Genomic DNA, 11,706 nt, shown 5'->3' on the forward strand with positions numbered 1-11,706 from the left:
AATACTGATATTGGTACACCCACCCTGAGCTGGAATACTGATATTGGTACAGCCACTCTGAGCAGGAATACTGATATTGGTACACCCACTCTGAGCAGGAATACTGATATTGGTACACCCACACTGAGCAGGAATACTGATATTGGTACACCCACTCTGAGCAGCAATACTGATGTTGGTACACCCACCCTGAGCGGGAATACTGATATTGGTACACCCACTCTGAGCAGCAATACTGATATTGGTACACCCACCCTGAGCGGGAATACTGATATTGGTACACCCACCCTGAGCGGGAATACTGATATTGGTACACCCACTCTGAGCAGGAATACTGATATTGGTACACCCACCCTGAGCGGGAATACTGATATTGGTACACCCACCCTGAGCGGGAATACTGATATTGGTACACCCACCCTGAGCGGCAATACTGATATTGGTACACCCACCCTGAGCGGGAATACTGATATTGGTACACCCACTCTGAGCAGGAATACTGATATTGGTACACCCACCCTGAGCGGGAATACTGATGTTGGTACACCCACTCTGAGCAGGAATACTGATGTTGGTACACCCACCCTGAGCTGGAATACTGATATTGGTACACCCACCCTGAGCGGGAATACTGACATTGGTACACCCACTCTGAGCAGGAATACTGATATTGGTACACCCACCCTGAGCGGGAATACTGATGTTGGTACACCCACCCTGAGCGGGAATACTGATATTGGTACACCCACTCTGAGCAGGAATACTGATGTTGGTACACCCACCCTGAGCGGGAATACTGATGTTGGTACACCCACTCTGAGCAGGAATACTGATGTTGGTACACCCACTCTGAGCAGGAATACTGATATTGGTACACCCACTCTGAGCGGGAATACTGATATTGGTACACCCACCCTGAGCGGGAATACTGACATTGGTACACCCACTCTGAGCAGGAATACTGATATTGGTACACCCACCCTGAGCGGGAATACTGATGTTGGTACACCCACCCTGAGCGGGAATACTGATATTGGTACACCCACTCTGAGCAGGAATACTGATGTTGGTACACCCACCCTGAGCGGGAATACTGATATTGGTACACCCACTGAGCGGGAATACTGATGTTGGTACACCCATTCTGAGCAGGAATACTGATATTGGTACACCCACTCTGAGCAGGAATACTGATATTGGTACACCCACCCTGAGCGGGAATACTGATATTGGTACACCCACCCTGAGCTGGAATACTGATATTGGTACACCCACTCTGAGCAGGAATACTGATATTGGTACACCCACCCTGAGCTGGAATACTGATGTTGGTACACCCACCCTGAGCGGGAATACTGATATTGGTACACCCACCCTGAGCGGGAATACTGATTTTGGTACACCCACTCTGAGCAGGAATACTGATATTGGTACACCCACCCTGAGCTGGAATACTGATATTGGTACACCCACCCTGAGCTGGAATACTGATATTGGTACAGCCACTCTGAGCAGGAATACTGATATTGGTACACCCACTCTGAGCAGGAATACTGATATTGGTACACCCACACTGAGCAGGAATACTGATATTGGTACACCCACTCTGAGCAGCAATACTGATGTTGGTACACCCACCCTGAGCGGGAATACTGATATTGGTACACCCACTCTGAGCAGCAATACTGATATTGGTACACCCACCCTGAGCGGGAATACTGATATTGGTACACCCACCCTGAGCGGGAATACTGATATTGGTACACCCACTCTGAGCAGGAATACTGATATTGGTACACCCACCCTGAGCGGGAATACTGATATTGGTACACCCACCCTGAGCGGGAATACTGATATTGGTACACCCACCCTGAGCGGCAATACTGATATTGGTACACCCACCCTGAGCGGGAATACTGATATTGGTACACCCACTCTGAGCAGGAATACTGATATTGGTACACCCACCCTGAGCGGGAATACTGATGTTGGTACACCCACTCTGAGCAGGAATACTGATGTTGGTACACCCACCCTGAGCTGGAATACTGATATTGGTACACCCACTCTGAGCAGGAATACTGATATTGGTACACCCACACTGAGCTGGAATACTGATGTTGGTACACCCACCCTGAGCTGGAATACTGATGTTGGTACACCCACCCTGAGCGGGAATACTGATGTTGGTACACCCACTCTGAGCGGGAATACTGATGTTGGTACACCCCCCCTGCCAATGTATCTGCAGGATCTTGCTCAGGGAATGCTGGGAGTTCTTCTCCAGGGTTTAGAGGTGCCTGTGTGCAAAGTCCATGTGTCTGAGCCATATAGAAGGATGGGTATCACTGCTCTGAACACCATGAGCTGGTCCTGGTCCTCAAACATTCTTTAGGTGACCAAAGGCTGCGATTGCAAACGGAGAAGCTTGCTGAGGGTGAGATGAGGCAGCAAGAATGATCTGGAAGAGAAACGATGCAGTGACACAGCCATGTTTGGCCCCAGTCTGAACATGAACTGGGTCTGTGGTGGATCTGTTGGTCAGGATCATGGCTTGCACGTCATCATGGAGCAGCTGGAGGATGGAGACAGTCCTCTGGGGGCAGCCGAAACGGAGGACAACGTTCCATATCCTTCACGGTTAACAGTGTTGAAAGACCTTTGAGAGGTCAAAGAAGGCCATGTACAAGCGTTGGTGCGGTTTCCTGCATTTCCCTTGTAGTTGCTGCAAGATGAACATCATGGGCTGGATTCTCCGATCCTGCGGCTATGTGCGGAGGATCCGTCTGGTCTTCCCACCAGAATGTCAGTGCCGCCCCCTCACCGATCCTCCGCCTGGTGGGGGGGCTAGCAGCCGTGACATGTAAAGCCCGCTTTACCTGCGGACACGGTCGGAGAATGGCTGAGTCCTTAGTCGCCCGTGCGTACGGCGGTGGCCTGTGGCGGCTGCACTGTGCAACATGGTGCCGGGCGCGCGTGGACCTGGCCAGCCAATAACTGCCCCCCTGTAACTAGCCTCACCGCCGCCCTCCCACCAGCGCCCGCCGAAGCCCCCCCTGCCAGCAGAACAGCACCACCCCCCTCCCCCCCCGCCCGACTGTGGCGGCACTGGACACAGTCCGCAGCCACCACGCGAGGTCCCACGAATGGTGTGGGCACACGTGTCCCAAACCGTCGGGGACTCGGCCCATCGAGGGCGGAGTATCGGGGGGAGGGCCTCAAGGGACACCCTGAGGTGTCTGAGCTGTTTTTGAGGGGCGGAGCATCGCAAAAATGGCGCCGCCCCCGATTCCGGAGACAGCATTGTAGCACAGTGGTTAGCACAACTGCTTCACAGCTCCAGGGTCCCAGGTTCAATTCCCGGCTGGGTCACTGTCTGTGCGGAGTCTGCACGGTCTCCCCGTGTCTGCGTGGGATTCCTCCGGGTGCTCCGGTTTCCTCCCACAGTCCAAAGATGTGCAGGTTAGGTGGACTGGCCATGATCAATTGCCCTTAGTGTCCGAAAAAGGTTAAGTAGGGATTACGGGGATACAGTAGAGAGGTGGGCTTGAGTAGGGTGCTCTTTGTAAGGGCCGGTGCAGACTCGATGGGCCGAATGGCCTCCTTCAGCATTGTAAATTCTATAAATGGGGATTTTCCAGCCAATCGCCGTACTGAGGAGGGAACGCCGCACTCAGAGGGTCAGTATGAGGGAGTGCAGCACTGTCAGAGGGTCAGTACTGAGGGAGTGCTGCACTGTTAGAGGGTCAGTACTGAGGGAGTGCCGCACTGTCAGAGGGTCAGTACTGAGGGAGTGCAGCACTGTCAGAGGGTCAGTACTGAGGGAGTGCTGCACTGTTAGAGGGTCAGTACTGAGGGAGTGCCGCACTGTCAGAGGGTCAGTACTGAGGGAGTGCCGCACTCAGAGGGTCAGTATGAGGGAGTGCAGCACTGTCAGAGGGTCAGTACTGAGGGAGTGCTGCACTGTCAGAGGGTCAGTACTGAGGGAGTGCCGCACTCAGAGGGTCAGTATGAGGGAGTGCAGCACTGTCAGAGGGTCAGTACTGAGGGAGTGCTGCACTGTCAGAGGGTCAGTACTGATGGAGTGCTGCACTGTCAGAGGGTCAGTACTGAGGGAGTGCCGCACTGTCAGAGGGTCAGTACTGAGGGAGTGCTGCAGTGTCTGAGGGTCAGTACTGAGGGAGTGCTGCACTGTCAGAGGGTCAGTACTGAGGGAGTGCTGCACTGTCAGAGGGTCAGTACTGAGGGAGTGCTGCACTGTCAGAGGGTCAGTACTGAGGGAGTGCTGCACTGTCAGAGGGTCAGTACTGAGGGAGTGCTGCACTGTCAGAGGGTCAGTACTGAGGGAGTGCTGCACTGTCAGAGGGTCAGTACTGAGGGAGTGCTGCACTGTCAGAGGGTCAGTACTGAGGGAGTGCTGCACTGTCAGAGGGTCAGTACTGAGGGAGTGCTGCACTGTCAGAGGGTCAGTACTGAGGGAGTGCTGCAGTGTCTGAGGGTCAGTACTGAGGGAGTGCTGCACTGTCTGAGGGTCAGTACTGAGGGAGTGCTGCACTGTCAGAGGGTCAGTACTGAGGGAGTGCCGCACTGTCAGAGGGTCAGTACTGAGGGAGTGCCGCACTGTCAGAGGGTCAGTACTGAGGGAGTGCTGCACTGTCAGAGGGTCAGTACTGAGGGAGTGCTGCACTGTCAGAGGGTCAATATTGACTTGCTCATTTTCACTCCATGTCCCCTGAGATTTATATTTCCCTCACTGGGACTAAATAATGTCTCAGGTTTATCAGAATTGTAAAAGCATAAAATGCGGGTTAGCATTCAGCAATGATTTCCCAAAGGAAGGTTGATAACAGCTACTTATCACCACCTCAAATAACCTGCTTTGAGCTGAGTGCTTTAGTCTGTCAATGTACTTCAGCTATTGGAGTCACTGCATGGAGCACATCATAAATTTAGCATAGCCAATTATTTTTGATCTAATTAAGTGGCAATTTAGCGTGGCCAATCCACCTACCCTGCACATATTTGGGTTGTGGGGGCGAAATCCATGCAAACACGGGGAGAATGTGCAAACTCCGCACGGACAGTGACCCGAGACCGGGATTCGAACCTGTGGCCTCGGTGCCGTGTGGCAGCAGTGCTAACCATTGTGCCACCGTCCTGCCCCACACAACATCACTGTTAATGTGAGTGACAATTTTAAAAGCCCCTTTACACACACAGGGTAGCAATGGGTGGACTGTGTCAGGAGGGGATGAGCATGGGGAGGGTAAGTAAATAGTGATTTTAGGCAAGTCATTCATTAACCTCTTCCATTTTCTCCCATCAGAATTGGAATCCCCCAGGTTGTGAAAAGCTCGGCAAATGTCTGAAAGTTCCCAGGTCCAGCCCATGGAAATGTAGCTGGCCACATTGACATTGCTCACAGGAGACATCCAAACATTGACAACACGAGCAGGAGGAGGCCATTCAGCCCTTGAGACTACGCCACCATTTATTATGATCAGGGCTGATCATCCAACCAGATAGCCTAATCCCACTTTCCCCCCAGATCCTTTGATGCCCTTCGCCTGAACTGCTATATCCAACACATTTATACAATTTACACTGGATTCTGAACCATCACAATCAACATCCCCAGCAGAATTCCCACCAGTGAGAGTCAACACTTTCAGGAACTGTGTCCCACTGAGAGTCAGCACCTTCAGGAACTGTGTCCCAGTGAGAGTCAGCACCTTCAGGAACTGTGTCCCAGTGAGAGTCAACACTTTCAGGAACTGTGTCCCAGTGAGAGTCAGCACCTTCAGGAACTGTCTCCCAGTGAGAGCCAGCACCTTCAGGAACTGTGTCCCAGTGAGCGTCAGCACCTTCAGGAACTGTCCCCCAGTGAGAGTCAGCACCTTCAGGAACTGTGTCCCAGTGAGAGTCAGCACCTTCAGGAACTGTTCCCCAGTGAGAGTCAGCACCTTCAGGAACTGTCCCCCAGGGAGAGTCAACACTTTCAGGAACTGTCCCCCAGTGAGAGCCAGCACCTTCGGGAACTGTCCCCCAGTGAGAGCCAGCACCTTAGGGAACTGTCCCCCAGGGAGAGTCAGCACCTTCAGGAACTGTCTCCCAGTGAGATCCAGCACCTTCAGGAACTGTGTCCCAGTGAGCGTCAGCACCTTCAGGAACTGTCCCCCAGTGAGAGTCAGCACCTTCAGGAACTGTTCCCCAGTGAGAGTCAGCACCTTCAGGAACTGTCCCCCAGGGAGAGTCAACACTTTCAGGAACTGTCCCCCAGTGAGAGTCAACACTTTCAGGAACTGTGTCCCAGTGAGAGTCAGCACCTTCAGGAACTGTTCCCCCGTGAGAGTCAGCACCTTCAGGAACTGTCCCCCAGGGAGAGTCAACACTTTCAGGAACTGTCCCCCAGTGAGAGCCAGCACCTTCGGGAACTGTCCCCCAGTGAGAGCCAGCACCTTAGGGAACTGTCCCCCAGGGAGAGTCAACACTTTCAGGAACTGTCCCCCAGTGAGAGTCAACACTTTCAGGAACTGTGTCCCAGGGAGAGTCAGCACCTTCAGGAACTGTCCCCAGTGAGAGTCAGCACCTTCAGGAACTGTGTCACAGAGAGAGTCAGCACCTTCAGGAACTGTATCCCACTGAGAGTCGGCACCTTCAGGAACTGTGTCCCACTGAGAGTCAGCACCTACAGGAACTGTGTCCCACTGAGAGTCAGCACCTTCAGGAACTGTGTCCTAGTGAGAGTGAGCACCTTCAGGAACTGTCCCCAGTGAGAGTCAGCACCTTCAGGAAGTGTCCCCCAGTGAAAGTCAGCACCTTCAGCAACTGTCCCCAGTCAAGTCAGCACCTTCAGGAACGGTCCCCCAGTGAGAGTCAGCACCTTCAGGAACTGTCCCCCAGTGAGCGTCAGCACCTTCACGAACTGTCCCCCAGTGAGAGTCAGCACCTTCAGGAACTGTCCCCCAGTGAGAGTCAGCACCTTCAGGAACTATATCCCAGTGAGAGTCAGCACTTACAGGAACTGTATCTCTGAGACTCAGCACCTTCAGGAACTGTCCCCCAGTGAGCGTCAGCACCTTCAGGAACTGTCCCCCAGTGAGAGTCAGCACCTTCAGGAACTGTCCCCCAGTGAGAGTCAGCACCTTCAGGAACTGTCCTCCACTGAGAGTCAGCACCTTCAGGAACTGTCCCCCAGTAAGTCAGCACCTTCAGTAACTGTGTCCCAGTGAGAGTCAGGAACTATCTCCCAGTGAGAGTCAGCACCTTCAGGAACAGTCCCCCACTGAGAGTCAGCACCTTCAGGGACTGTCGCCCAGTGAGAGTCAGCACCTTCAGGAACTGTCCCCCAGTGAGAGTCAGCACCTTCAGGAACTGTATCTCAGTGAGAGTCAGCACCTTCAGGAACTGTGTCCCAGTGAGAGTCAGCACCTTCAAGAACTGTATCTCAATGAGAGTCAGCACCTTCAGGAACTGTATCTCAGTGAGAGTCAGCACCTTCAGGAACTGTCCCCCAGTGAGAATCAGCACCTTCAGGAACTGTCCCCTAGTGAGAGTCAGCACCTTCAGGAACTGTGTCCCAGCGAGATTCAGCACCTTCAAGAACTGTGTTCCAGTGAGAGTCAGCACCTTCAGGAACTGTCCCCCAGTGAGAGTCAGCACCTTCAGGAACTGTGTCCCACTGAGAGTCGGCACCTTCAGGAACTGTCCCCCAGTGAGAGTCAACACTTTCAGGAACTGTGTCCCCCAGTGAGAGTCAGCACCTTCAGGAACTGTGTCCCAGTGAGAGTCAGCACCTTCAGGAACTGTCCCCAGTGAGAGTCAGCACTTCAGCAACTGTCCCCCAGATAGGGTCAGCACCTTCAGGAACTGTCCCTCAGTGAGAGTCTGCACCTTCAGCAACTGTCCCCAGTTAAGTCAGCACCTTCAGGAACTGTCCCCAGTAAAGTCAGCACCTTCAGGAACTGTGTCCCAGTGAGAGTCAGCACCTTCGGGAACTGTCACCAGTGAAGTCAGCACCTTCAGGAACGGTCCCCCAGTGAGAGTCAGCACCTTCAGGAACTGTCCCCCAGTGAGCGTCAGCACCTTCACGACCTGTCCCCCAGTGAGAGTCAGCACCTTCAAGAACTGTGTCCCAGTGAGAGTCAGCAACTTCAGGAACTATATCCCAGTGAGAGTCAGCACTTACAGGAACTGTATCTCAGTGAGACTCAGCACCTTCAGGAACTGTGTGTCTGTGAGAGTCAGCACCTTCAGGAACTGTCCCCCAGTGAGCGTCAGCACCTTCAGGAACTGTCACCAGTGAAGTCAGCACCTTCAGGAACGGTCCCCCAGTGAGAGTCAGCACCTTCAAGAACTGTGTCCCAGTGAGAGTCAGCAACTTCAGGAACTATATCCCAGTGAGAGTCAGCACTTACAGGAACTGTATCTCAGTGAGACTCAGCACCTTCAGGAACTGTGTGTCAGTGAGAGTCAGCACCTTCAGGAACTGACCCCCAGTGAGCGTCTGCACCTTCAGGAACTGTCCCCCAGTGAGAGTCAGCACCTTCAGGAACTGTCCCCCAGTGAGAGTCAGTACCTTTAGGAACTGTCTTCACTGAGAGTCAGCACCTTCAGGAACTGTCCCCCAGTGAGAGTCAGCACCTTCAGGAACTGTCCCCCAGTAAGAGTCAGCACCTTCAGGAACTGTGTCCCAGTGAGAGTCAGGAACTGTGTCCCAGTGAGAGTCAGCATCTTCAGGAACTGTGTCCCAGTGAGAGTCAGCACCTTCAGGAACTGTATCTCAGTGAGAGTCAGCACCTTCAGGAACTGTTCCCCCAGTGAGAGTCAGCACCTTCAAGAACTGTATCTCAGTGAGAGTCAGCACCTTCAGGGACTGTATCTCAGTGAGAGTCAGCACCTTCAGGAACTGTCCCCCAGTGAGAATCAGCACCTTCAGGAACTGTCCCCTAGTGAGAGTCAGCACCTTCAGGAACTGTGTCCCAGGGCGAGTCAGCACCTTCTGGAACTGTCCACCAGTGAGAGTCAGCACCTTCAGGAACTGTGTCCCAGTGAGAGTCAGCACCTTCAGGAACTGTCCCCCAGTGAGAGTCGGCACCTTCAGGAACTGTCCCCCAGTGAGAGTCAGCACCTTCAGTAACTTCAGATCAATTGCCGTTAATCTACTGTACGTAAAATAGTGGAGTTTATCATCAGGAATAACCTCGAACATTATCTGGAGAACAATAACAACAACAGCCAAATGAATTCAGAAGACAAATATCTGAGAAAGCAGAATAATGGCCAGTGAATGATTATTGTGGGGATAGTTAGAAATGATGTACATAGCCCAAACCTAGCCCTTTCACTTTTTATCCACTGAACCGAACCTGGCCTGGAAACATTGACTCTTTGTTAAACATGCCTGACTAATACTGAGCAGCCCTGTGCACGAGGGTGGACATTTCAGTGGGAAGGCAGAGGGGAGATGAGTGACAGAAAGGGAATTGTTCCAGAAAACATGCAGATAAATGATGTGGAGCGGGATTCTCCGACCCCCCCGCCCTGCCGGGTACGGGAGATTCCCGCCCCAGATTCCTATATTTAAAAAGGATGAAGGAACATGTTTGATGAACTATTGACCAGTTAACATCAATGGCTATTAGAGGTGGGTTGTTAATGTGTGCCAACCCGCAACACTTACATCCTGTAAACAAATAAAAAAGTAGAATCCTTACTCATCGATGTAATAGTGAAATATCAAGGAGAGAAGTCACACAGATTTCAAAAGTGGAAGTCCTGCTTCGCCAATATTACTGATATCCTTGAAACCGTAACGAAGAGTAGACCAGGGGAATAATGCACAACCGCACACCCTCACCCTCCACACCCTCACCCTCCGCAGCCTCCGCAACCTCACACTCCGCAGTTTGTACCATTTTTCCCCTTTTACCCCCACCCTCCGCATCCTCGCAACGAACAATTCCTCAAACATTGCCATGAACAATCTCCACCATGTCTCGAAGCCCTCCACTGACCCCCTCAACTCAAATTTGGTCTTTTCTAACTGACGAAAATCGTACAGGGTCCCCCCAGCCAGGCCGCCAGCCCCGGCAGGGTATCCGACCTCCGATTCTGCAAGATTCTTCGCTGGGCAATTGGAGTGGCGAAGGCCACAACATCGGCCCCCCTTCCCTTCCAGAGGCTCCGCCATTTCCGATATCCCAAAGATCGCCACCATAGGGTCCAGCCTGACCTCCACCCCCACAACACCGCTTCCCAGAAACGCTCCAACTTCTCCCAACCCCAGAACATATGCACATGATTCGCTGGCCCGCACCCACACTTCTCACCCTCATTGGCTCCCCTTGGAAGTAGCCATTCACGCCTGCCCGGTCAGATGTACCCTGTGCACCACCTTGAACTGAATTAAACTCATCCTCGTGCAGGAGGAGGTTGAATTCACCCTGCGCATCGCCTCGCACCACAGTCCCCAGCCTGAAAAATCGGATTCACTCATCCTCAACTGCAAAGACAAGGAAGAAGAAAAGTTTGCCAGGAAGCAGGAACTGGAGAGGCCGCAGGGAATCCAGAAACCATGGAAAAGGACAATTGCAGCGAGTGGGTCAGCGGACCCATGAGGTGAGGGGTCCCTGGCCACCCCCGAGAGAGGGAGACGAGCGACCCGGACAATAGGCCCCCCCACCACCACCCCGAAACCTGGAGGTGAGTGGAAGGCATTCCTAACGAAGGAACTGACCGCAATGAAAGATGAGATCAAGGTGGATAACCAAATGGCGGTGACGACGGTGGAGATGTTGGCCGCCATGCTGATGGTGCTCGATGGGATGGGAAAGAAGCTGGAGGCCTAGGGGATCAACTGACCAGAATGACTGGATCGTCGCTCTGGAGGCTAAGATAAAAAGGTTGGTGGTGACCCAAGATATCCTGAAGGGGAAGGTCAAGGACCAAGAGACCTGATCCAGGCGACAGAATATCTGAATAATGGGCCTGCCAGAGGATTGAGGGCAGAGACCTGACTGACTATGTGGCCCAGATGCTGGGCAACTTGGTCGGAAGCGATAGCTTCCCCAAGCCACTGGAGATCAACAGGGCCCACAGGTCAGCCCGACCGAAGCCAAGGCCGGGGAGCAGCCGAGGATGATAATAGCCGAGCTGCATAAATACCAGGACCAGGAGAGGATCCTGCACAGGGCTTGGCAGACCGAAGCAAGCAGTTGGGAAGGACACAGAATAAGGGTGTACCAGGACACTGGGGTGAACCTGGCAAAGTGCAGGGCTGAGTTCAACCACGCAAAGTTGGCGTACAAAAACTGTGTAAAATTTGGGATGTTATTTCCAGTCAGGACACACCAGAATAAGGAGCATTATTTCACCACCCCAACAGAAGCAGACAAGTTCATAGAACATATACTTACCTTGTGGATGCGCTCCGGGGTTTCCCTTTGTTAGGGGGCCGTCCAAAATGGCTGCGGTCGCCACACTCCCCATGAGGTCGGGCCCCTGCGCAGAAGGAGGCCATTCGGCCCATCGAGTGCACTGACCCACTTAAGCCCTCACTTCCACCCTATCCTCGTAACCCAATAACCCCTCCTAACCTTTGTGGACACTAAGGGCAATTTATCATGGCCAATCCACCTAACCTGCACGTCTTTTATTTAGAAAATAGTCTATGCCGAAATTCCTCCTTCCAACGTGCATAACCTC

The 11,706-nt window shown here is 52.9% G+C and overlaps 1 protein-coding gene across 1 annotated transcript in view; it reads left to right on the forward strand.

Moving 5' to 3' along the window:
- galns (galactosamine (N-acetyl)-6-sulfatase) overlaps window positions 1–9,715 on the forward strand; it is a 142,809-nt gene extending 133,094 nt beyond the window's left edge. Inside the window, exon 14 of the mRNA XM_072517730.1 lies at window positions 5,327–9,715. Within this exon, the coding sequence (XP_072373831.1) occupies window positions 5,327–5,413 (87 nt within the window). The 3' untranslated portion in view covers window positions 5,414–9,715. The remainder of the gene's footprint in view (window positions 1–5,326) is intronic.
- Window positions 9,716–11,706: the final 1,991 nt, after the last annotated feature.

This window comes from Scyliorhinus torazame, chromosome 10 (genome assembly GCF_047496885.1).
Source record: "Scyliorhinus torazame isolate Kashiwa2021f chromosome 10, sScyTor2.1, whole genome shotgun sequence".
NCBI lineage: Eukaryota > Metazoa > Chordata > Chondrichthyes > Carcharhiniformes > Scyliorhinidae > Scyliorhinus > Scyliorhinus torazame.